This window comes from Siniperca chuatsi, linkage group LG10 (assembly GCF_020085105.1).
Source record: "Siniperca chuatsi isolate FFG_IHB_CAS linkage group LG10, ASM2008510v1, whole genome shotgun sequence".
Lineage (NCBI taxonomy): Eukaryota > Metazoa > Chordata > Actinopteri > Centrarchiformes > Sinipercidae > Siniperca > Siniperca chuatsi.
The window spans coordinates 5,419,223-5,446,093 of record NC_058051.1 but is presented as its reverse complement, the minus strand read 5'-3'; the positions used below and the strand labels follow the sequence as shown (position 1 = coordinate 5,446,093).

At 39.3% G+C, this 26,871-nt stretch overlaps 1 protein-coding gene across 4 annotated transcripts; it reads right to left on the bottom strand.

Moving 5' to 3' along the window:
• Window positions 1-518: 518 nt before the first annotated feature.
• Window positions 519-26,871, bottom strand: trim33 (tripartite motif containing 33). Of its 4 annotated transcripts, XM_044211011.1 has the most exons (21): window positions 26,241-26,871; window positions 21,664-21,782; window positions 20,517-20,670; window positions 20,024-20,156; window positions 18,408-18,524; window positions 18,135-18,249; window positions 17,026-17,172; window positions 16,255-16,372; window positions 15,679-15,968; window positions 14,447-14,641; window positions 10,772-10,828; window positions 10,332-10,532; window positions 9,623-9,755; window positions 8,998-9,061; window positions 8,694-8,847; window positions 7,489-7,919; window positions 6,795-6,906; window positions 6,639-6,713; window positions 5,610-5,762; window positions 3,460-3,510; window positions 519-1,281 (listed from the first exon to the last, which is right to left on the bottom strand). In XM_044211011.1, exons 1-21 carry the CDS (start codon window positions 26,815-26,817, stop codon window positions 1,060-1,062), a joined length of 3,618 nt encoding a protein of 1,205 aa, XP_044066946.1. In that variant the 5' UTR covers window positions 26,818-26,871; the 3' UTR covers window positions 519-1,059. The 4 variants fall into 4 exon arrangements, with proteins under 4 accessions (XP_044066946.1, XP_044066947.1, XP_044066948.1 ...); XM_044211012.1 differs by lacking the exon at window positions 3,460-3,510 and having other exon boundaries at window positions 26,241-26,870; XM_044211013.1 differs by lacking the exon at window positions 10,772-10,828 and having other exon boundaries at window positions 26,241-26,870.

The following is a 26,871-nucleotide window of genomic DNA, read 5'->3' as shown; positions in this document are numbered from 1 at the left end:
CTTTGACCACCTTTAAATCCAGATTATAAACTTTTTTTCTGCACTGCCTTTGACTGAACCTTACATACTTAGAATGATCCCTTGCCCTCCTGTATTTATGTCTCTTAGTGTTTTCATTTCCTTTAAAAAAAATAAATAAATTGCATTTTAATGTTTTTATGCTGATTTTCTTTCTTTTTTGTTTCTAATGTATTATGCAAAGCACTTTGAATTGCCTTTGTGTATAAAATGTGCTATACAAATAAACTTGCCTTGCCTAGCCTAATGTTACACCTGAACTTTTACTACTGTTAGTTCTGTGGATTATCCAAAGTAAAGGGGACACTATTTCTGCAAAGAGATGTAGCTACTACATTTGTAGGCATCACAAATGAAATTCTATCTTGAAACATGGACAAAATAAACCAAAAATATCTACACAGCTAGATTTTTGTTGTTCTTTTTGTAATTTGGGTGAAATGCTCCTTTAAGAGCTCCCTGGCAACCCCAAACCTAGCCATACCACACATTTTCTTTGATACATTTCATGAACAGGTTTTATTGATGACGCACCCAAACATCAATACTGTAGGAATACCTTCAGTGGGCTAGATTCTCTTATTTACATAACGCTTCCACAAAGTCATACAAATACTTGGTAGGTTTCAAATTATAGATATAATACATTAAGAACTGGGAAGAGGGGATTTAAATGTTTTATAAAGCAACTGTCACAACAAATCTACAAATGAAAATGGATGATAGAAAAGAAATGGCCAATCGTTAACTTAACTATTGCAAAACAAGTCCTACTTCAAAATCTGTACAAGCGAGTTCTTGAGTGTCCATGAAATAAGGAGGGAATGCAGCTCTTCTATGTTTCTGAACTCAACTCAAGAGTTCTGATAAAGGCAGATGTCTAATGTAGTTGACAGTAATTCCTATTAAAGGCAAGGATGAGATAAACCAAGCAGTTTGTACAGCGAATCTCGTCCTTTTTGTTTGCTGCCTCAAACAAAGGAAAAGTGTGGGATGTGAGGAAGACAGTTTTTCACTTCTCGTTTCATTTGTGGTTGGTTCTCACTTGATGTGAACCACTTTCTCATCTGTTTTTAAGCGTTTGCGTCTGGGCTGTAGGAAGTCCTCCTCAGAGTTGTCTGTGTCATCATCCTCCTTTTCCTTTGTGTCCAGGGACTCAGGTTCAGGTGTCTCAGGGAAGCTCTGATCTGGAAACATCTCCTGCAACTTCTCCTCAAAGTACAGGCTTACTGCCTTGCCGGATATCGCCATCTCTGATCCCACCTGCCGGAGGAGGAGGAGGGGGAAGAGTGATATGGAGGAAGCAGGTGTGAGAGTACCATTGAGTAGTAGGAATGAATGGGTTGAAGCAGGGAAGAGGAAGAGGAGAATGAGGAGACAAATTAGATCTGGTTAAGACTCCAGGTGGCAGGGTGGCCCCGGCTCAACCTTGGTGTACAGAGCAGAGATATCCTGCAGCCCCGTCCCACTTTGGCTCCATGAAGCATTTCCACAATTCAGTTAAGTATCAAAATTTCAGCAAGGCTGGCTACAGATTCCTCCATACAATTTAAAGGGTCAATAAATAAACCAGTGGGGCTAAAATAAAGTATATCCATTTTTATAGGTTGTTGAAAACCTTTAAGGCCAGTTAGAACAACATCAACATTGAAACAGTTTTTAATACCACTGACACATAAAAACCAATTCTGTAGACTTAACAAGAAAAAATCCTTAATGCCTATCCAGCATCCATTGGCTTCCCTGGTTTCTCAACAGACCGCACACCAACAAACTAAAAACTCAATATAAATTTAAGAGCGTTTGTTTGGAGCTTTTCAGATTAACTCTGAAATTTCGTACATTTATAGTTCTCCCCTATGAGAGAACGGCCTGTGGCCCCCAGGTAATTTGAGTTTGAGACCCCTGATTTAGTTTGTTTGGTCAGCAATCTTAACTCTACTGGCACTAAATAACTCCACAGCCCAAGTCCTGAAAACAAAATTTAACCAGCTACAGGAAACGAGCCCTAAAACCAGGAGTTCACTTATATGAAGAGAAAGAATGTGATATCACAGCCAGTAGTTCCTTGGTCTTAGAAAGCCTAGAACACCAAATGGAAGTCTGGATTGATGCTCATGTGCAACTGTTGCTTGTAACATTCGGAACTTGAAACTCTTAAATGAACCAAATACTATGGGGGGTTGTGCAAGTCAAGACATGCATATTCGCTCACATGTATGTACACTTTACATATTTATATTTATATTATATATAAAAAATTGTCCAAGGTTTCTGCCTCTAAAAGGAAGTTTTTCCTTGCCACTGTCGCCAAATGCTTGCTCATGGTGGGATTTGTTGGGTCTCTGTAAATAATATTATAAAGAGTACGGTCTAGACCTGCTATATAGGAAAAGTGCAATGAGATAACTTCTGTTATGAATTGACGCTATATAAATAAAATTTAATATATATACATACATACACACATACAGACACATACATACAAATGTTGTACATGTACATGTTATCTGCTTGTTTAACCATTCATTCTCATTTTATACACATATATTCTTTATCATATGAAATTAATAGACCTAAAAGTGAAAATAAATGTGAAAGTGAAATAACATGCATTTGAAAGAAAAAATACAAAGATGACAGTGAAAATATATGTAAGTGCAGAATGAATGTATGTGAGAGGTCCACAATGAATTAGGGTTGGCACAGCCTCTAGAGCACATCTACATTACATTAGGTTTTGCATCTTAGAATCAACCGTTCATATGGTCGCACAATCTAAGGGCAAGGTTATACTAGAAAAGAAGTGGTTCGTACGTCATTTTGTCTGACGGGGGGAGTTTAAAAATAGGGATAACGGCGCACATTTTCATCAGCCTCTCCAGGTAGACATTCATAGTGCTGCACTCTGTTGTACACATGACAAGTGCCACAAACTGTTGTTTAACAAATGAAAAAAGAGCGCCAGAGAGAGATGTTCAAACCCAGCGTACTCTCTCATCAGCTGGCCAATCATGGCGTGAAGTGGGTGTGAATGTCAGACTGTCTATTTCGGAAAGTTACTAAAATGGTTCCACACAGCCTCCCTCTAATCCAATGTCGGAGAGGTTTGGGGGTGGTTTTAAAGCTATCCGACAAGCAGTTCTGACAAAGTATATTGGCCCCTTAAATAGACTGGTTTCAAGACCTCTGAAGTAAACTGATCCAAATAACACATGGAGACATTTTTAGACCTTTACAGACCTTTTCATTAAGATTAAATGGGAAGAAATGTAATTTAATTTTTCCAGCTTTTTAGACATAATTTTTATAGTCTGAAACTGTATGACTGCCCAAGTCTGCTGCTCATGAATTCTCTATGCTAAGATGGAGGACAAAAACATTTCTTGGAGCCTCAGTGGGAGGGCACAGGACATCTGTACTCTATTTGAAACGGCTTACCTGCGTATTAATCTGTTTCTCCTCATCATAAACCTGGATTATTCGAGACATCTAAAAAGGGGCAATAACATTACAACAAACACAGTGAAGCAGCAGGGGGGGGAAGAAAAGAGTTCACAGCACAGGCAGGTTACATAATGACCGATCAGAAATCGGTTTACGGCCTACTGTGCTCAAGCCTATGAGGTGTTACTGCAGAAATTAACAGCAAGTAAAGTCTGCACTCAGTCTTAGGTCTTCTTAGGTCCATTTAGTCACATAAGCTACAGGAAACTACAGAGAACGTGTAATAATATAGTTAATCTCTAGTGTATAAATCTAGTTCACTTTTCTGCAGCACATTTTCTATATCACCATCTCTATGGTGGTACATACAATGCATACAATGACACATTTCCTGTTTTACCAAATGTCACTTCTTACAATTTGATAGTATGTGTCAAGAATGTTGTCTACAACTAGTATCATCACAGGAATGAATCAATTATAGATAATGTAACTGTAGCTGCCTGAAAATAGTTTATTGTTGAAGAAAAATATTCTCTGGGAATTATGTTTTTTGTTTCTACCCTCTCTTTTTTTTTTAAGTCTATACAATTGGTTTATAAGAAGGTTTTTCTTGACAGAGACAGCATTCAACAGGACAACCATTCTTAGTTGATGTTATATATTTTGTTGTTACTAGTTCATCAGAACCTTTTCTAATGTTCACACCTAGAAAAAATGTATTGTTGTTGTGTATATATGCTACGTGTATACGGGTTATTACCTACCCAACATGGACTAATTGCACAACAGAGAGACCGACCCATAGCTGTTCCAAATGTCTGAAGAAATGCCTACGGCACTTTCTGTTGTTAAAGAGAAACTGATTCTTCAATTATACAAATTCAGATGGTTGTAAGAAGAATCGTTTGACAGGTTTTAAAGCCTCCAGTTCTGGAAGATGGACCAATGAAAAGAGCTTCAAACCTTTACATGTATTGCAATGGGTGGTGCCGTATGTTACCTGAATGGTCACATGAGTAATTGCGCACTAATTAATGACTTACTAATTACTTTAAGACTTGAGTAATCTAATTATATTACTGTGATGATGTCCTGCTGAAATGTCTCTCTATATTGTTAAGTCATGCAAACTAAAATCACAAGATGTATCGAACATTACCAACATCCTTCTCAAGCGAGAACCCTGCTTGCTGTTAATTTTGATTACATAATAACATCAGGTGCATGGTGAGGTCCTGCAAGGCTCAGAACATTTACGATCAACATAGCCAAATGAAGTGATGTCTCGGGGTAGTCTGGGTTGTCATTCCAGACATTGTTCACTTCTTGATAAAACAGAAGCAAGCTCCCTCAGGTGGTTGGAAGGTATAATACGTGATCATGTACAGTATACTTTATAGTAGACCCATCTAGGTGAAATATCAAGACTGTGTTCTATTACACACAGAGGGTACACGATATCATAAGCAATTAAACGGATACCCACCAGCATCCAAACGTAAAGAATCAAACTAAGTACATCCAATATACATTCAAATACATAGTTCCCCCCCATAGAAGAATATACTTAAAGATGAAGTGAAATATGAAATAATCAAGTGACAACAGCCAACCATTAAAAACCAAACTTGTAATTTATCATTGTGATGCAGACAGTTAACAGGGTTCAGACAATGCCAGTATGAAGAGAGCACAGTGACACCTTTACATTCAATCCTCCAAAAGCCAGTGTTAGTAAGTGTTCAAAACTGTACGTACACTGCAAGCCGTAAGCACCACTTCCCACTTCCTTTTCCAATGTCAGGCTGTGTCTTCACATAAGGTTAGACTAATATATTGGTTTGCCAACTCCGGCCTGACTGAAGTGATATATGATACATAACACTGATAAATGAACATTGTTTAATCCATTCATTTCATTGTTCACTTACATTTTTGCAAATTAATTATTCATTTTAAAGGCTTAGTGTGTTAGCCTAGTATTTTTTGGGGCATAAAAATGGTCAAATGATTCAATCTAAGCTATTTACTTAGCTGGTGGCAATTTAAACTTCAACTCATATCAGTCTAACCCTTGTCTGCATGCACACACACCAGCAGATGCCATTCCCCAAAGCAGGCTCAAGACTCATGCTGCTCACCTCATTGTAATTTGCACAGTTTTTGAAGACCAGGCGCATATCGGATACAAACTCCTGGGTGGACTGGTAGTACTGGGAGCTCCGTAACTGCAGCTTCTTCTTCACTTTCTTCAGGTCCATGGGCTGCTTGATAATCTTGTAGTAGTTCGGCACCTGGTTGAACAAAAGTAGGTCAGACAACATCTCTAACTACTTCAGAGGATGGTGAAACGTTTCTTTTTGCCTTGAACATGAAAGGAGGAGGACAATGTGGCTTGTAGTTTGGCAGAAACAACAGAAACATAGAAATCAGACATCAATTGCAGCTTCTGCAATTTGGATATTGCACTTGGCCATATTGCGTTTTCGATAACATTTCGATTCATTGTGCATTGTGAAAAACAAAAACATTTCATAAAGCACAACAAGAACATTTTCCACTTGCCCCAAGCATGTGGTAAATACTGCAAATATAAATGAAACGTTTCCACTGAGTCTCTCCTTTCAACCCTCTTGAAAACTCATTAATCAGAAGTGATTATGATTGTCAGGTACCTGCTTTGCCAACATCAGGGCTATTTGAAATTATGTTAATTTGAACAGCTCTTCATCACAAGTATGTCTCGAAGGATTTTCTGAGTTAAGAACTATCTAATCAATCAGCACACAGGACACAAAATTGGTGTGCTGCTGCCAGGTGTTTTCAGTGCATTTCAAAATTGTCCTGGTTTGCAAAAAGGGTCAAAGTATCTTGGAATTCTAACAAAATGTTACAGTTGGTTCCACAATAAAATAAACAGGCATTTATCTTTTGCTTTGTAATTTCAAGTGGCAACCATGTCTACTTCAAACATCTCCGTGACTGTGTGCAATCTGTTTGGGCGGAACAACAACAAAGACGAGAGGAAAGCAAAGGGGGAAGATACAGGACCTGGGCCATCAGGTAGAGGAACTGGCTGGTCTGTGTGTGTGTGTGTGTGTGTGTGTGTGTGTGTGTGTGTGTGTGTGTGTGTGTGTGTGTGTGTGAGAGAGTCATGTAGAGTTACTTACAGAGCTAGGAACAGGTTCTCTGAAGCCTACGCTGAGCTCATGACAGAAGATGTGCAGCAGGAGGCGTTCACATCTCTGCAGAGAGAAGAGGAGAGAGAATTAGCTGCCTTGTACTAATCTTGAAGAGGCCTTTGAGGGTGTGGATGCTGTACTAACCCTTTGGTTTTCAGTACTCAGGCCCTGCTCTCCATTGATTTTCCTGCTGTCGTCACAGTACTCTATTTCGGGGTTGGTGAGACTCCGACAAAACGTGCAGAGAAAGTCACCCCTGAGATCAAAAAAAAAAAAAAAAAAAAAAAAAAAACCACACACACACACACACACACACACACACACACACAGGACATTATGTTAACATTATGTTTCATTTTGTTTGACCTTTCATCTGCATGGTCAATTAACAACAGTCAAAGCCAAATGTTTCGAGATGATCCAGAACATTCAGAATAATATGGAGTGGTGTATTTAGACATCAGAATTAGACTGATGTATCTGTCTGCTAGTATGACCCTGTTACTACAAATCAGGTATCAACTTTGTCAATGTCTAAAATATGTTCTGGTTTTACTGTTGCATCTCAGCCATTCTGCTTAGCCATTTCTTTTTCTGTTCTCTTTTTTAACTTTGTGGTTCTACTTGTGTGCATTTGCATGTTTCCCTAAATGTTACTGTCCCTATTACTGGCTACCTCACTGAAAAAAATAATTCATACTGGTCATATTCTAATAAACTTGGAGGTGTGTGAGTTTTAAGAGAGTGTCTTGGCAGTGTGCAACAGTAGTTAAACTGTTATAAAAATACACCACCAAAAAATACCAAACAAAACAAATCACCTATACTGATCACTTACTTTGGGAAGATTTTTATGGTGGGTACATGGCATTTCATGTGAAACACTTTGGGACAGCGGTCACAGCACAGCAGGTCACCACCGTTGATACAAACAGCACACCAGTCTTCATTAGGGTCATCCTCTTTCCCACCAGAATTGCTGGTTCCAGCCGACGCCCTGCCCCCTTTGGTCTCTGCCCCCTTGTCTAAGTTTCCATTAGTGAGCTGAGTGTCTGCCGTGCTGCTGCTGTCCTCGGAGGGCAACGAGGTAGTGGAGGTCATAGTGGTAGTGGAAGGAGAGGAGGTGGCGACACTGGAGCCATTTAGTCCAGAACAAGGTGTCTCAGACTGCGGTTCTGTTTTGATGCGCTCCCCTAAAGCCTTAAGAGCATCTTGGCCTGCAGATACGACTCCCAATACAGGGAGGGGGCTGTTCTCCGGACTGCTCATCTGGGGGAAAACACACGCAAAAACATTAGACCATTTTAAGACAGTATGAAAATCTTCTGAGTATTTGTCTTATTTTAAACACACATCTTACAATACTGTCTGTAAGTATGGAGCCCCAGTGTGTCACAGAATAAATGACAGTAAGCAAAGTTTATTTCGTCACTTCTCTTATTTCCCATTTTGTCAATACTGCATTCCCATTTTCCTCCCATTTTCACTTATATATCAATGAGAAGGGCATATCTGAGTTATGTCCAAAGCAAAGATTGATGGATTCTGATGGAATCATTGTGCACAAGTCATGCATAGCGCAGAGTGGCTGAAAATGTTCACAACAAAAATGTCCATACCATGCAAAAGCAATAATTACCACCTATATGCCAATTAATATTGTTAGAAGGATACTCTGGCCCATTTAGCCCATGTTACCAGTTATCAGGCATATTTTACAATTTTGACATTTGAACATTTGACTCTTAAGATCATAATTTACCGAACATTTTTTGTCAACAATGTCATCATATTTTGTTGAATTTACCGTTGTTTACTCTCCAAATCGGTCTTCCTGCACTCCTGGACTTTCTTTCCAAAATAAGGTATTGGAATGAGACTCCTTGTGACAGGGTGAGCCATATCATGATGTAAGCTGACCACAAGCACAACGCAGTACAGATAACCAGCTACCAACAAGTATGGCAGATCAGTGCAGTATGACGTTATCACATTCCCAAACCCTATGGCTTTTTTAAAAACTAATGACAACAGTATTCATACCATGCAGGCACTCCTCCCAGCATCTTTCCCCCGCTCCGTCTTCAGTGAAGAAGCTGGGCAGCTATAGCTGTCGTCTGTACCAGGCTCCTGCTTCACCCTCACCTGCTCCACCGCAGCTCCACCTCCTGGCACCGCCCTCCCCGCAGAGCTACAGCTTAGACACAAACAAAAACAAACCATGGAGAAATTATTATTGCAGTTGTTTGAACTCATTAACAACATCAAACCTATTACCTACTAATTATCTCTACTTCTCTGAGGCTGCACAGGTATCATAACTGTAGTGACTTTCATATCTTCTTACCTGCCTCTGCTGCCTGTGCTGGATGTACTAGAAGGTCGTGCTGGTGTGTGAGCATTCGACAGACCTGCAGAAGAGAAATGAAAGAGGAAACAGGTGATAAAGCAGCACTGATCACTTCTTATTGTACAAGTACATGAAAGTTTCATTTCTCTAGAGTGGACACAAAAATGTACACAGTGTATAGGAAGGAGATACAGGATATGATGAAGGGGTGGGCAATACTGCCAATATTTTACACTATATCATTTTTCCAACATGGTATGACATATATCACGATATGGTAATTTTCTGGAAATTAAATTTAGGAATGGCTTATACGTTCAATTATTTTATTGCTTTTGTGACTAGTATCCAGTGTATTACATATGTGTAAAATGTACTTTGTCAAAATTGATTATTTGGCAGTATTTTACAAGTAGAGCCAATGGCTGCTCTTTGTGACATTAGTCCCTACCACTAAATCCTTCAAGCCTGTGATGTTATTATAAATCTGATTAGGAAAACTTTAGAAAGCAGGAAATAAGGCATGAAATAAAAATAAAAAAAACACTTAATCAGGAAGGTCTGTTAGATGTGAATGAGAGTTGATGAGAATGGGAGTCCCTCTTCCTGAAAGTGTGGGTACCTGAAGATCCAGACGAGTGTGTGGACAGTCCAGGTGAGGGGTTTATGTCCACTGAGCCTAGCTGATGCTGCGTACTGGCTGTGATGTAACGAGACAGGAGGTGGCCAAGGTTGCTGGAACCTGCATCCTCCAGCTAGTGATGCCAGAAAAGCACAGTGGCAGGGAAAGATTTCAACAGAGAATCAAATTACTAAAGATGGATTTTTGGAATACATTTAATGAAAACATGACAACCAGGGGAAATATCACCAGCAAACAGACAAATATTTGGGACATTTTGGCCTGTGTTAAATCTGTCTACTTCTGCACCACATTAGAAGTTGTAGTTGTGCTTCTCCTTATCTTTCCCAGTCAATGGTACATTTTACACATGTATATGAATTCACATATTTGCTTATTTTGCTTTTCATTCTCTCATTTGTCTATATTGCATATATTTTATAATTTCTCTAAATATTGTACAACATTTCTCTCATTCTTCTTGTCTGTTCATCATAATGCTAATTATGTAATACTTTTAATAGATACATTTACACTTGATTTGTTTCCTTAATTGAAAGAATTGTTCATAGTTTTATATTTCTAACTTTCATTTTAATTTGAAAATTAATTTGGCTGACATAAACCTAAAAGTGGCAGGTCAATAAAAAGAAAATGTTAGAGGTCCTACCCTGGTTGAAACAAACATACATGGTTAAAATGTGCGCACCTGAATGGGCGGGATCTCAGGTAGGCAGGGCAGGTTCTCAGGATTGGTCACGGAGGGGATGAGCTCGATAGGACCTATGATGGGGCTGGCAGGGCCGCGGTGAGCATGGGCACCGGCCATACTAGCACTGGTGGGACTCGTGGGGTTGGCATTATGGAGGGATGCCACCGGGAAAGGACCTGCATGCCCTGGGTTGGAATGCTGCACAGAAAAAGAGAGAGGGAGGGATGGAGGAAAAGAAGATCATAGGAAGGAGGGAAGGAAGGACAATGATGGGAAGGAAAAAAGAAAAAAGGATAGGAACAATGAGGCAGGTCATTCAATGAGTTTTATCAAATATTCTTTGTTGTGAAAACAACATGGTTGCATGATCATGCATTTGGGTGACAACACATGCTGCACAAGACACACAAATGACAAAGTAGGAAAAGGTGCCAAACCCCTGATTGTAGTAAGAAACGAAACCTTTGGTGGCTCATCTCAGATTCTATAGACATCTGGACACAAAGAAAAAGGGGCTGGATATAATGGAGGTTTCTCTTATCTAGTCTTACACGCAGGCAGTAAATGTACATTTTCATACTGTACACGTTATTTGACCTGAACAAATAATCAGCTTTATATGTGTAGAGACATTGGCAAGGCAGTGCAAAGAAGGACTGAATGAACGGTACAACTTTTTTAAATTTAACAACTCTGTTTTATTTGGTTTGTCTGCATCTTGGGTATGGAAGTTCAGTTATGCCAGTTTGTGTTGTGTGTGCGCAAAATTACAATTAAAAGAACACACTTTTCATTTCCATGTTTGAAAATGCACTATTACTGCCAAAATTAAAATCAAAACTCCACTTACAAATAGTTTTCAGTGCACTCCCAAGTATAACCTTGCCATAATTATACTGAAACTGAATGTGAAATGCACTATGCATTTTAATTTTCAAATTGGTGGACAAAATGCTACTTAAAGGTTCCCTGTGGAGTTTAAGACATCTAGTAGCGCTATGGAGCTATGAGGGGGTCCCAATTATGTTTATCTTTTGCACACTCACGAGGACGGACATGCATGCATACGTGGGTGACGCGATACACAATCCTACCAATGGTGTCACACTATTCCACTGATCTACAGGTGGTGGTAACATGCCAAAATAAGATACAATGTGCCAGCAAAGGCAAGGAAGAATAAGACTTCACGCTAGTAAGCATGGATGTAAACAATGGATTTAAAATACTTTAAAAATTCAGCTTTGCAAATGTTTTATAAGGAAGGAAATGCACTCGACACTTTTGTTAGACCTCTAGGATACACACAATGTGTTTTGGTGCGTAACTTTTGTTTGTTTACAAGAAAACTCCACAGGGACCCTTTAAACTTGAAAATGAAAGCTGGAGTTTTGCATTTAAATTCTGTTAAAATTGTAGCTCAGACAAAGCAGTTTTCATTTTCATTTAAATAAAGGCAGCATTCTCCCACGCTTGTTTTGAGGAATCTGTAGTTACCTATCAAAACTAGTGGGCAGAGTGGGCACTTGTTAAATTTCCACTGTAGGAATCTTCCATAGTTATCCATCTGCTGGAACAAAATTTCAGCACAGCTCAGGAGGTCATACTATATGCAAGTTCCAGGTACTTTCAGGGATGGCTGTTTAGTGATAGACCGATTAATCGGTCAGCCAAATAATCGGGTGGATTATTTGGCATTTTGAGATAATCGGCATTGGTCGATGCCTGCACCCCCAAGGAAGATCGTCTGCAGACACATTAGCAAGCAGCCTTGTCAGTGTGGCTGCTGTGGAACAATGTTAGTGCTCTCCCTTGTGAGTTCTGGGAAGTTCGTTTGGAGCCCTGTACAATAACTCTCCTGCATCCTGCTGTAAACATTTGCCTAAAATCTCTCAGTCACCATCGTCTTTTCTAAATGTTAACACGTTTCTCCCATCCTAAATGACAGCAAATCTAATCTAAAACCATTACTGGCTAGCGTTAAATATATATTTTGTTATAATGTATAGAATAATGCAGTTGAATGAAGTTCTGACTGACTGTACCCCGCTCTCCCTTGAATACCAGTCACATTCTGAAATCTACAACATAACTCAATGTATTTTTCTATTTCATTAATTAATAAAAAATTCAATCTAAAACAAAATGTTACTGGCTAAGACAACCGTGTATATTAGATTGTAACGTGCATGGAATATTGGAATTATACATTACTTTTCTTTGTTTTGATATCACCATTATAAATCGGCCATCGGCTGCCCTGCTCTCTAAATATCGGCCATTGAAAAACCCATATCGGTCGACCACTAGTGCTGTCTATCATGATTGATCAAGCAGATGGTCAGCACATCTCAACAAGGTCGACTACAACAGACACCATGTCTAGTATCTGGCATAAATGGAGATAAAACACAGCCAAGCAGTGTAAAGTGGTTTGACACTGGCTGCCCCAGCAGTGAACTGGATTCTCCATTGGCATATAATCTTGAATCTCATGTTCATATAAACATGAAAGAAAATCAGTAACAGTATCAGCACCATGTCTTCTATTGTTGTTTGTCACACAACCACTTACTTAACTTGCTACTCAAACAGTGCATACATAAATATGATGAGACCGTTCCTGCCATTGTCTTTTTAATGAAGTATATCTGAAACGTTATGGTTTGTAAAATACAGTGGAAACGCAAAAGCACCCAGCACCTTGAACCTAGAAAGCTTCACAAGGTTTTTAAAGGTTCAGGTTATGGAAAGCCCCAGGTTACAGATTATTAACCCTGCAATAACTGATTTTTAGGACACTTGGGGGCAGCAGAAACAACACTAATATATCATCACCTTTTAAGTTGATGGCAAACTTGTTAGCAGTTATGGAGCAACATTATCATTCATTTGGAGTCGTATTTTGGTCACCTGGTGAATGTCCAGTATTCACTCTCCTTTAGTTCTGTTTTTGGTGTCTACCAACTCCTGATGGAAATATCTGGCTCTTCAGCTGGTAAGTGCTCCACTGTGTTCACCAGCTAGTCGCTAACTGTGTCTTCTCTGCTAAATGCAAAGCCCCATTCCACATTTAATTTCAATGTCATTACAGTAGGGTTATACAGTTGGGAGTAACCTGTTTTTTGTCAATGGGGTTTTAAATTTAATTTGGTCAGTTCTATTGCATTTTCACACATTAAAAAATGATAGATTTTTCAGTTTAAATTTCTTATATCATGCACACATGGCTAGTGAAATTTCACTTTGATTAAATGATTCTATTTTACTACTGGCAGCTCTAAACTCTTTACAAAGCAGTGCCACCAGCCTTCTTTCAGACTGCCTAAAAAGCATTAGCTGACCGATACTGTTTTTTTCAATATTAATACCAATTTTTACCAATAAAGTTATTTGAGAGTTTTTAAAAACTCAGATAACAATAACTGAGCCGATATTTGTTTTTTCACTTAAACACATAACATGAACAAACATTTTTGATAAGGATGCCTTAAATTAATTTTTTAAAGAATTATGACCAATATGTACTAAATAAGACATTTTACAGTTGAAAAATAAACCTGTCAGTGCTCTCTGGTGGACAAACTATGTAATGGCCTCACCATTAATGACCTTTTTCTAAACAAACTCTAAAGAATAAAAACATAATTATACCACCAAACAAGAAAAAATAGATATACCTGTTGGAGCCTGACTGCTCCTAAATTAGGAGTACTAGGTGCTAAAAAGCCAAATGAAACCTCACTTCAATGTCTGTTAGTATTCACAATTCTTTTTTTTGCATAATATATATATATATATATATATATATATATATATATATATATCTTGTTTCTTAGGCAGGCTGTTTGGCTGCTTCAGACCAGCCTCACCCTGTGTATCTATACACTAAGTATCACAGTAGAACTGACATTTTGGGTTAAGCAATCTTTTAACAGTCACATTGACATATCAATATATCGGTTTCAGTTTATCCAACATTTACAGCCACAAATGCATTACACAAAAAATAAAATCACATGTAAAATCCAAAATATACTGTAAAATACTCAAATTCTAAGGATCTGTTCATCTATTTCCATACAGTGAAACCGGATTGTGTTTGTACTGACCTGTCTCTGTAGCTGAGGCTGCATCATGGGGGGATACTGCTGTCCGTTATGTCTCGGCTGAGCCGTGGGCATTCGGCCCTGTGGTGGACCCGGGAGACGCATATGGTGGGAGGAAGGGTACATGGGTGGACCTGGCCCACCATTCATACCCCCAGGCCCTCTCGGTAGCTGCTGCATACTGATGAGCCTTGGAGGCTGTCAAAATCAAAAATATACCCAGACAGTGTGAAAATCAGATCATCGGATAAACACAACCATGGCAATTAATGCAAACAGCAGGCGATTTTCAGGGTCATACAATTACATACAAAACATATAATTAGTGTTGACATTATAAGTAGATTGATCGATTTGTCGATCTACAGAAAATAAATTGAAGACTTGAATTATCAATTCATCACTTCAGTCATTTATCCTTTAGAAATACCAAATATTTACTGGTTACAGCTTCTCAAATGCTTGCTTTCCCCTGTTTAACAACACTAAATCATTTTTAGTTTGACTGTTGATTGGACAACTTAAGTGATTTTAAGAGATCACTTTGGGTTCCTGTCCTTTGTGATTGCCATAGACTAATTAAAAAAGAAGAGAAAGAGAGGTAATCAATTTATTATTATTATTTACTTCCAGAGTCCTGAACCGTGCATGAGATAGGTAATCCATCACAGGGCACATTTCGATCACCACATTCTCATGTGGTGATGCTTTGGCAAGTAGGGTCTGACTCACTGATGGTGGGGTCAAGGCCACTGCCTAACAGCAACAACTTCAAGCAAGACTGAAGTCCCGATTATCCTTTTCACAACATCCATGCTTGCTTACTTGTTGTCTTTTTAGTTTGATTTTGTGACAATATACAACCTATGCATACAATGCTTTTTTGCAGCTGTTTCTTTAATTATGAATAGCATGATGTTCCCTTAATACACCACCAAGAAGAATTTTCAGTTCCTGCTCAGAAATGCATTACCACACAATGTATGATAACTCTAGATAAAATTGTGAGAATAAATGTGATGAACTGTTTAATTTCTATCTCAGTGTCTGCAAGTTGATTTGCCTTTCTGGAAGGTAGGAGATCAATCAAAAACCGTACACTCCCTAACAAAGACCCTATACCTAATACCCACATAATAATAATAATAATAATAATAATAATAATAATAATTTGTTACACTAAGAATAACATTTTAAAAGTGAGTTCCTAATTGATTGGTGAATGTTTGCCATACCTGCTGCACCATGGGTGGACCGGCCTGTCTGGCGTGCTGCTGGGACATTTGGGAGGCGATGCGCATCTGTTGCTGGATCTGCTGCTGGTGCTGCTGCTGCTGCTGCTGTTGTTGTTGCTGCTTCTGCTGTGCGTAGGCAGCCTGCTGCATGTGTTGCAGCCGGAGCTGGGCCAGGTTGATCTGTCCTGGGTGTTTGCCGGGGTGACCTTGGCCTGGTGAAATAGGCGGTCCTCCTACCATCACATTGGGCGGTTGCGCAGGTGGAGGTGGCTTCTCAATTACCAAATTACCTACAATACGAAGAAGGGGGTTGACAGTAAGCATAATTTAAAGTTTACATGCTCTAGAAATATTCCTTTATAATATTTATGCAGCAGGGCACATTAATCAATTGCTTACAACTTAATTTTCACAGTGTTTATGGCCACTAAACAGTAAGGCAAGACTTAATGGCAAATTAAGACTGTTCTCAGTATTAAGCTTGATTATAATAAATTATTAAGAAACAGAAAGTCAATATTTAACACAGAGAAATATTGACTAATGCAGGATAATAAGGCAATAGGCCCCTCTCACCTAGATTCACCACATTTTTGGCCCAGAAGGTGGGGTCACAGAAGAAGCGCACTACTCCATTGGCCTGGGGCGCTGGCTCCAGTCTAGCCTTGAAGAGCTGGCGAAGCTGGAATAGGATCTACATGCGCACACGCACACACACAGAATAATGTTCTTCGGTTACTGAGCCTGGCTATGTCAGAGCAACAAACAACTCATTATCAACATGCCCTTTGGGAGCATTACTCCACAATAAGGTTATCTCAATTATCTCATTTGCTGACTGTCTTGTGGTTAAGTAGTCAAATCCACATGGCACAAGCCTCCCAGATTTGAGCCAAAAAATAAAAATTCCATCCATATATTGTGGGGAAAAAAGCTGGTTCTGCAACTTCACCAAAAGATCTAGAAAAGGCTGGGCCAGAAGTATACTCCAAAATGTCATGTTCTTAAACAGCTGTTGAATACAGACTTCCAGGGCCAAAAAATACCAACATAGCTACGACCCTACATCTGATAGTTTATTGCTGTTGACACCTGATGATGATGACGAAGTCACAAGTTATGTTGGAAGCAGACACAACTCAAACGTTCCTCAAAACAAGAATTTAACACTAAAACTAGTATACTTCTTTTTATGTACAGCAAAAATTTGGGATCCAAACAAAGCCAGAAGCAACGCTATCACAAACCTGTCATGTTGAATGGAAAGTAAATTCAGTTTTGTTAAGAGCACACTGTCGGCTTTAGCTTCTCAAACTACTGAACATCTAGGGCTCATGAGAAACATACCAGCCTCTTGCTGTAGAGCAGCGCAGTGCTGCTGCCAGTAGTGATGGCCCAGTGGCAGAAGTTGAGCACATGGTGGATCTGTTGGGCCAGCTGGGTGGTATCCTTATGCTGAGCCACAAGCCTCATACTGCGCTCTTTGGTCACACTCTAGACAGAAAGTGAGATTATTCTGGTTAAGGAACTGCTACTGAGAGAGCCTGAACACCCCAGTTAAAGGCCCAGTGTATAACATTTAGGGTGCAGCCATACTTTATTGACGCGCTGACGCACGATATGCAAATCGACGTATTTCCGTAATCGATGTCATTGATTATGTCAATGAATCGTCCCAGCCCTATCCTACACGCTTGGAAGGGGAGGGTGAGGCGAGCATTATTCAAATGGTTGCAAACTGCAATTTCACTGCTAGATGCCACTAAATCCTACACAATGGACCTTAAATGAATGAGTCTTGACAAAGCCAAATTTCCTTCTAAGCTATTACAAAAATGTTAGCATATGCATAGACATGGATTAGAAGATTAGATGTCATTAGATTAAAATTTAATGATTCCAGTGGGGAGTTTGGGTTATTTCAGCAGTCAATAATAGAATGCAGCAAAGACAAACAATTAAATAAATAAGAGCACAGCAAATGGAGAAGTAGTCAAGTATATATAACATATAGCATATTTGATTCAATGATAGAACGTAAAGAAATGCAGGGGGGGAAGAATCACAGCAAGGCTGTTATAAAGCAGTAGACATGAGAGAAGAAAGTAATGAAAATGTGTAATTCATTGTGTATGAAAACACATTTAGTGAACAGAACGCATCACAATATCAAGATATATTCAATATCTATAATAAATGAGGGGGTTTGAGTACACAATGTGAAAAATGTGTTGTTGGATGTCTCATCAGAATTGTATGCGAGTCCAGACACACAAACTACACAAAAGCTTTTTGCAAAGCTTTTCAATATGTGGTGTAATTTCAGTGAAATTAGTATGTTTCAGTGCAGTGACAGTGAGACAAAAGACACTGTCTGAGCTCACATAAATTTCTACAAAAACTATTGTTTCAAATCCATTACAATAAATGTACTAATTATCTTTCTAAGTGATTACCTCCAACTGCTGCAGCAAGGACTTGCCCTTCTTGTTGATCTCATTAATAAGAGTAAATACAGCAATTTTGATGTCGTGCTCCACCTTCCTATGTGTCTCATTCAGCTCTTTTAACCTGGATGATAAAAAGACAGAGACACAAAACATTTAGAGACACAAGCCACCAATATCCATGCTGACTGCATGTGTCAGCCCACTGACATGAGTATTAACATACAGTAACTATTTCAATGGGCAGCACAGGAGAGGAAGCTGGTGATGAAAAACTCGCACCTGCTTTGCACCTGAGAGACAGAGTAATGGACATAGTTCTTCTTTTCCTGTAGTTTGGCCACGCTGGTCTCAATGATGCCTTTCTGGTTCTGGAAAGCCTCCTCCAGGAACTGGTACCTGAGAGTCGAGGGGTAACACTATTATAGTCACCAACAACTTTCAATTAACTGAATGACCGTGAATATCTAGTTGTGTTAAACAAAAAATAAGAAATAGGGACAAAAAATGTATGAGAATTCTAGGGGAAAATTTTCATTGAAATAAAAATAATGTGTCAAACCGGGACCCTGTCAATTGGGAATGTTCACATTTTATTAATTAGTACTAAAGAACCATGCATGAATCCAACTACTGTCTCTTGCCGTCAAGCGTAAAAGATTTATGAGAATCTGAGAGGGGAATTCTTTCTTTTGCTTTGCGGTGGGTAAGAGCAGCATTCATTTTCCGTCTTACCGGGTGGGAGCCTCCATTCACCTTGCAAGATGTAAATCAGTCCGTGATTAGATAACTAAAATGAAAAACCAGCAGCGCTCCAGATTCAAACCATAAAGATTTCAAACTACTAATGGCTTTGTGGGAAACCAACCTTATGCTGAAGATTTTATAGTGTGTTCTAAATATTGAGTTTCCTGCGGAAGAGCGAGCCTGATGGTACACCAGCAAGTTGAAACTGCTTTATGCAGTGTTTTTACCGGTTTTAATCACCGGGTCCGTTTGTTTTGGAGAGGAGACCTCTACGGATAATTCGTTTCCCAGTAAAAACATCCTGAACGTCTGGATCTTAAGTTATCAGAGAAACAAGCTGTCGGCTCGCAGCCCCTCTGGGACATACTTTGTCCACCAAACAGTGTCAGAGAAATACTGATTTTTAACGTGAAACTGCTTTATTCAGTTTTTAATCAGTTTTAATCACCTGGTCCAGAGGAGGAGAACTCATTGGATAATTCGGCTCTCTTTAAATGTCCTCTCCTGAAGTTTTTTTTTTTTTTTAACCATTTTTCCCCTTTTGTCGTTAGGTTTTGTCAGCTGGGTCGGGAATTGTTGCCCATTGAGACATCACGTGATAATGAGCTACACAAATAAACGTAAGTTGACAAAGCATAATGTGGGGGGAAAAAAAATTCAGACAGGACTACATTGGTGGGCCATTGTTGTCTACTAATAAGGTTACTAATGTGACTGCTAAATCTGTTTTTTTATGACCAACAAATCTGATGGTTGGATTGACATAAAATTTGGTGGTGCACATTCACACTCCCAGTTACACAAACATAAAGGTGGCCATGTGATTTACTCTGATGAATTACCTATTTAAAGCATGTTTCAACTCTCTGCAACTGATTTTCATAATTAAATGAGCTTAAACCAATGGCTGCCCGCAGGGTAGGCAATCAATCAAAAACTTTATGGTATGGAAATTGTCAGCAGTAACATATGCCAACGGTAATTAATGGCCTAAAACATACCAAACCAGTATACAACCAATAGGCAAATTTGAATTAACATGAACATTGAACACAAAAAACTGACTAGAGGCAGAATTAGTCAAAAAATACTGGTACCATACAGGAGAAGTAATAAAATAGATCTGTGGGATGTGGTAAATGCTGAGCTACCTGTGCTCCTTGTGCTCCAGCAGCTGGCAGTCCCTACAGGTCAAAGTGTCACAGGTCTCACAGAAAAGCTTCAGTGGCTCCTGTTTGTGGATGGGACAGAAAACAGGCCTCTGTCCTGACGTACCAACAGACTCTATAGACACAAAGCAGAAAAGACACCACTGATGCTTAATTGTAGAGAGAGAAATAAATAGAGAGGCAATTTATCATAGAAACTAGTGAAAGAAAGACAGAACAAAAGAAAGACAAAAATAGAAATAACTACTGGGGCTTTGACATAACTTAAGTCTGGTCAGAGCTTCAGGATGTATGGTCCCCCAGCTAGAGGTACCATCTAAGCTACCAGACTCTGCAGCACTGTTACCATGGCAACAACCTATCAGCAGCACCACATTCACTGTGCTTCAACTAGGGTTTGTCTTATTGAGGCTTTTGCAGTTTTAGCTTCAGTAAACACTGGTCAGTTTTTCACTATGAGAGTCAGTCATCTTACCAGAGGCAGCGTCAGCATCCTCCTTTGTGTGAATCTTGTGGTCCTTGGTAATTTTGACCCTCTGGTGGGCCTCCACGCAGGTCTTACACAGCCATTCTCCACACTCTACACAAAAGCCTATGGTTCCTGCATTGTCCTCGCAACTTGTGCACACCTTGAGAAGATAACATCAGAAAACATCTAAAAGAACTCTACATAGAATCAGAGGTGGACTCGTAGTCTCTCCAGAATCAGTATTGGTGCTGAATGATACAGCTCCTACAAACGTGTAAACAGATCATCAAATTATGTTGCCTTGATACTGACACAGTACTTTGATAGCACATGTTTTGGGACAATGTAAAACATTTCCAGGCTGAAGAAAAATGTCTGATGTGAAAGGGCTAACTTACAGATATTAGTAGTTCAATAACAAGCACCTATTGTTTAGAAAACTCATTCTGGTATATTAAAGCCTAAACAAACTGTTTACTGTTAAACTGTAAAAAGTGCTGTTACGCTACCCAAATTCTGATACCAATACTTAAACCAAAAAGCACTACACGGGGTGCAGACCACTAAGATCTAATATTATAGCTGTGACCTCATAGTCAACACTGTACTTTGTAGATCATGAACTTTGTGAACGAGTATTTGTTTTGACAACTAAGGGGTCAGGAATTACAATATTTCAAAAAATGGTTGCAGGCGTGTCCTCCCACCAAGAATGACTGGACAGCAATATTAATGAAATAAATTGTATAAAGAGTATGACTTTTGTTTTAAAACACACATAAGCAAGATGTGAAAGACTGTTCATGTAATGCCTCGATATTAACCATGTCCACCTACCCACTTGGTTTAAAAATATCAATACAAAAAAAACATGGTTAAGGATTATAGAATGGCAACATATGATCAGATTCTTAGTATTTACATTTGTTCTGGACTAAATGAAATTGGTGCATATCTAGATACAACTGCTATGAATCATGGACAAAATGAGACTTTGCAGCATCTTTGCTTTTATTAGAAAATAAATATCTGAATCCCAAGGTTATGCTGAGACCCCTCTAAACAGCAGAGGAAAGACTACATGGCAAAGCATTGATGTGGATACACTTATGTACAAAACATCATGGCCACAAGGCCAACTGTTATGACATACCTGTGCAGTCTTTTCATCAGACGTGCTGATGGCCTCTGTGGTATCTTTGACAAAGTAGTTGTCAATAATATCACTCTGTTTGTAGTCCTGGTGGCACACCGAACAGCACATAACATTTACTAAAGACAGAGAAGAGACAGAAAATCAGGGGGGGGCACGAGTCAAATGAGATCACTGGGCTAAAAATTCAGTGCTTAGTGATATTTCATTGATGACTGATCTGTGAAGAAAAATAGAAACAAAGCCAAACAAGGAGCCACCATCGGGGACAAGTTCATATTTAAGCTACTTGAGTTCTTATGAAGCCCCCTTAACTCTTGTCTTAGAATAGTCCTGCTTCAAACAAAAGACGATTATTAATAGGCCTTCAGCAGACTTTCTGCTTATTTCCATAATTTCCTTTAGGTAAATTCCTGTTGTTATTAAAAATTCTTGGCACCGTGGGACACCCACTACCTATTCGTGAGGGCTAATTGATTTAGCGCTTGTCTCCAGATGATTCATTCTTGTCATCCTTGGCATTTTTATTAGAATATCAAATCAAATGGCCAAACAACGAGGACTGTTCCACATAATCACCTTAGTTGGCTTCGTTAATAGCATTAGTGCTATAATCATACACCCCAACAAATAATTAGTTCAGCGTCTTAACTTTGCCACTTATTTCCTAAAGTCTAATATTATGCACAAGATTAAACTTTACATTAATGTTTTAAATTGAGTCAGCATAATATCGCTCCTCCTCATAAATCCATAAATTCCCCCCTCACCAGCCAGCTGAGGTAAAAACCGGTGTAAGCCGGTTTGAGCCAGTCTACACTGGCTTGAGCAGCACACAGCCGGTTTGTGTAAGCTCCAGCTGCATGGGTCCCTGCTTGATTGGTTGTGAAAGCACCGCCACTGGGATTGTGTTGAGGAACCCACACAACCCCTAAATATTCACACTCACACACACACACACACACACATATACAAAAACAAATGTACCACACAGCTGTCACTTTGAACTGGAGCAGTCCACAGCTCCACCTCTGTTTATAACCCCAACACACACAATTAAAACCTTATTTTAAAAACAGGACTGGGGTTGTGTTTCCCTGTATTCATCAAAAGTACACCCCGCTGCTACAGAAAATATGAAGGGGAAACAAGACTATAATAGCATATTTTAACCCCAATAACAGGTTGGTTTAACCAAAGCAGGCTATTGATTTGCCAAATATTAACCTAGTCATTATGTAACTGCAAGGTACCATTAATACAACTGATAGCCCAGAGCGAGCTGCCACCACATCAAACTGGGAACAAGATAATACCAAATCTTCCCGAAATACAGGAAAAGAGAGAAATTACAGGGGACATAACTTATTGTGTAGAAGTGACAGATATGGAATATATAGAAACCACAAAGTAGATTTGGAGACTTGGCTTTATTGAACCCTGCTATAATTTATTTAGGTTATAACATTAAATGGTAATTTTGGTCCAGCAGAAAATGATTAGCATCTTAGTCATATTTAATTATCTTCACAACAAAGCAATCATGTATGCCATAAGAAGAAAAAGACTAGTTATTAAGGAGTAGTCGTGTGGAGGTTAATGCACATTTAACTTAAGAATAAAACATTCTTCAGACGCACCTGACGGGCATTTCTTGATATTCCAAGGCTTATATTAGTAAGAAGCTAAACAACATGTCACATTACAAGCTGCTATCAGCTATAACAGCAGACATTACAAAAGAGAAGTAGAAAGTGAGGATGAATTCATGAATGAATTAGTCAGTCCAAGTAAGAAACAGTGAAGTTGTTTCTGAACTGAGCATGCTCACCTGGCTTTTACATTTCCTCATTTTATGTACATGAAATAAATATGCACTTTAACTGATTATCATGTAAAAGCTTTGGCACCTAACACAAATTCTGATAACTCCTCTGACCAGCTAAAGCACAGGGTTTAATACTATCAATCAGTAGCCTTTTGTGACCAGGGCAGGGATGACATTTGTAATCCTTTATGAGAAGCCATGTTAATCAATGCTGTAAATCTAGTTACTAACAAACTTTTTGTAGGTTTTAACTGCTATGGTGGAAGTGGTCAATGAATAATTTTCTGACATGTAAGGGCTTTTACAAACTGAAGAAAGTAGAGAGTGGAAAGACTGGGTCTCATGCTGTGTAGTTCATTATTATGTTAACTGAGAAGAAGTGTTTTAAGACCCCACCTTCCAAAACTCCAGACAGGGTATGGTAAATGGACTTTACTTGTATAGTGCCTTTCTAGTCATAGAATGTGTGTTCAAGAAGCTACCATGCAAGGTGCCAACTGCTCATCAGAAAGAGACGAATCTCTCTCACACACACACACACACACACACACACACAGCCTTCGGGAGCAATTTGAGGTTCAGTATCTTGTCCATCAACATGCGGGAGGGGGAAGCCGGGGGTCGAACCGCCGATGTTATGATTAGTGGGCGACGTGCTCTACCTCTAAGCCACAGCCGCCCCTACAATGACCTATACAATGCCAACTGTGGGCAACTGTGGCCAAAGGAACATTTTCCCATGTCAATTTCAAATTGTAGGGCTGAGTCAGAACATATTAACCACATCATCTACTAAAGGTAAAGAGAAAATTCCACCTAAAAATGACTCCATAAGCAATCCTTTGTGGTGACAGGAAGTTCTGTAAATACAATTCAGACCATGTGATACTAAATCTCTCCTGAAACCAGTTCTAATGTAATTACTGAAAACAGCATTTAAACCATGTGATATTAAAACTCTCCACTGAGACCAAGACTAATAAAATTAAATCAGGCTTGGTAACAGGTACTGTAAGGAGGTAAAACTTTACACACGTAGCTAAAACTGGAGAATAAAGAGTAATATGAGATGTCACCATGAGGCACTTCTAAGAGTCCCTTCGTTGAACTTGTAATACGACACTTATTTTGTGTAGACTGCCAGTGCTAAGATCTGTTTTACATGGACATCATGGTTACATTTTCTGGTTCAGCACTGCAATACAATTATTGTTGTGCAGAGGTTCACATCAACACGAAATGAGTCCAGACACCTGCCAGTACATTATCAGTAGAGTTGCCCTACAAAATGTCAACTTATGGCAGCAAAGGCTGAGGTTTAATTTGCTTAAATCTGTCTTCAAGAGAGAGAACCTTACAAAATGATATGAATATGAAATATGACTATGCAAAATATGAATTTACTCATGAGGAGTGAATATACCTTTTCAACCTGGTCTGTTTTCACTGAGGGGGAAGTGAAAACAAAACAAATCTATAGTTTTGCTTTAGTCTAAGTCTGCTCTCAGAATGAAACATTTGTTACACCAGCTGAACAGCTGTTGTTAACTGATTCGTGGGGCTTTTGCCTGGTATCTGACAATCAAGCTTTCCAAAAATGTAGCAACATCATGGAGTCTACTAGGTCGACGTGTGATGTGTGTATCTTTTAAAAGCTGTAAGGTAGCAAACATATGGACAAGATATGTTTGTGTATGCACTTACACAGCATTATATTGCACTGCAATCACCACAGAAAAAGTATTATTACAATTTCAAAATTACGAGAAAAAAATAACATAACTAGGAGATCGGGATCTCATAATTATGAGAAAAGATCTCATAATTTCGAGATATGGATGTCATAATTATGAGAAAAGACATTTTTTACAGAGACATCCCACAGTCATACTTTGATACATATCATTTACACAACAACTTAGCATGTACACATCTATAACATGCTTTACACTTTAACATGACATTTGGATTTATAGGAATCTATTAGGAATACTTTTGCACATTAAGAATATATTAATAACTATTAATTTATTATTATAATATTATAATATTGTTATTAATACATTTGTCATTTATTATTAATTAATGTCTCACTGTTACTAGTTGCTACTGAACATGTAGTGGTGCATTCTCGGTTTGACTAGTAGCCCATAGTGTTTGATCAGCATCCATTCACGTTCATGTCATCTGGCTGTATCTACTGAAAAGTACTAATGCCAGAAGCCAATGGAAATCTGTCAAATTAATATTGCCTTGCTATTCACCATGGCAGCTATGCCAGAGCATAACGTGAAGTCTGTTGCAAATGGTTTCGGCACTGTCATTGATTCGGCATATATATATGATTACAGTCCTTTTTTCAATTAAAACTCAAGTGATCGTTTCGGTTCATCTTACTCACTGCAGCCTGTTTATATCTATTATGATGGAAGAAATGATTAACGGTCCAATTGTAGGTTCCCGAGAGGGCTGGGAGTGTATTTAACCACAGACAGACCCGCCACCTTGTTCTGCGCAATGCAATAGTCTTAAATTCAACTCCCTGGCAGGTAAGCATAAGTGTAGTTAGGTGTGAAGTCTCAGATCAACACCTTTCCCACCGGAAATCAATTAAGTTTAACTTACCCCTCCAACTACTGAAGCATGAACTTTTGACAGACAGCAATTTATCTTAACTAACATCAAATGACAGCGCAGACGACTGTTAGCATGTAGATCTAGCTAAGTGACTTGCTCGTGAAAAACTCACCTATGTGTGTGTCAGTTTGCCCGTGTGGTCCAGGCACCTGTACGCTTATCTGTCTATTTGGTTGCGGGATACATTTTAGGCAAAAAGAGTGCAGACAAGGCAGAAGTTTTGGTTCACAGTCTCTGCTCTGAAGACTTTGTTTACACACTGCGCACGTATCCAGTAAATTAATGGGAACGGATACCGGCGTGGCCGCTGGAGCCGTAGGAGGGGGGGACATTTCAGTGGTGAGACCGCCAACAGGAACATCCCCGGCGGCCAGGGTTTCCGTTGCCGTTGATTCTGCATTGGTGCTGCTGGTACCAGCCGGGCTGACGGCGTTGCTAGCGCTACCATTGGCTTCCCCTCCCGCACCAGCAGTCCCGCCGCTGCTAACGTCCCCTCCGTCGCTGGTGGGAGTAGGTGCTTCGTTTGCGTTATCATGGGACTCTGTTTCTTCAGCGCCTTTTGTATTCGCTTCTATGACTATTACCGCATTTTCGACTGTCGTCTCTGGCTGCTCATTATCTTGCGCTGGAGGTACTGAGTCCGAATTAGCAGACGGTTCCATATCCTCCTCGCCTTTGTTATCCGCCATCTTCCTTCCTCTTTGAACCGCTGCACGTCCTGCGTAACTTCTCGAACCAGGATT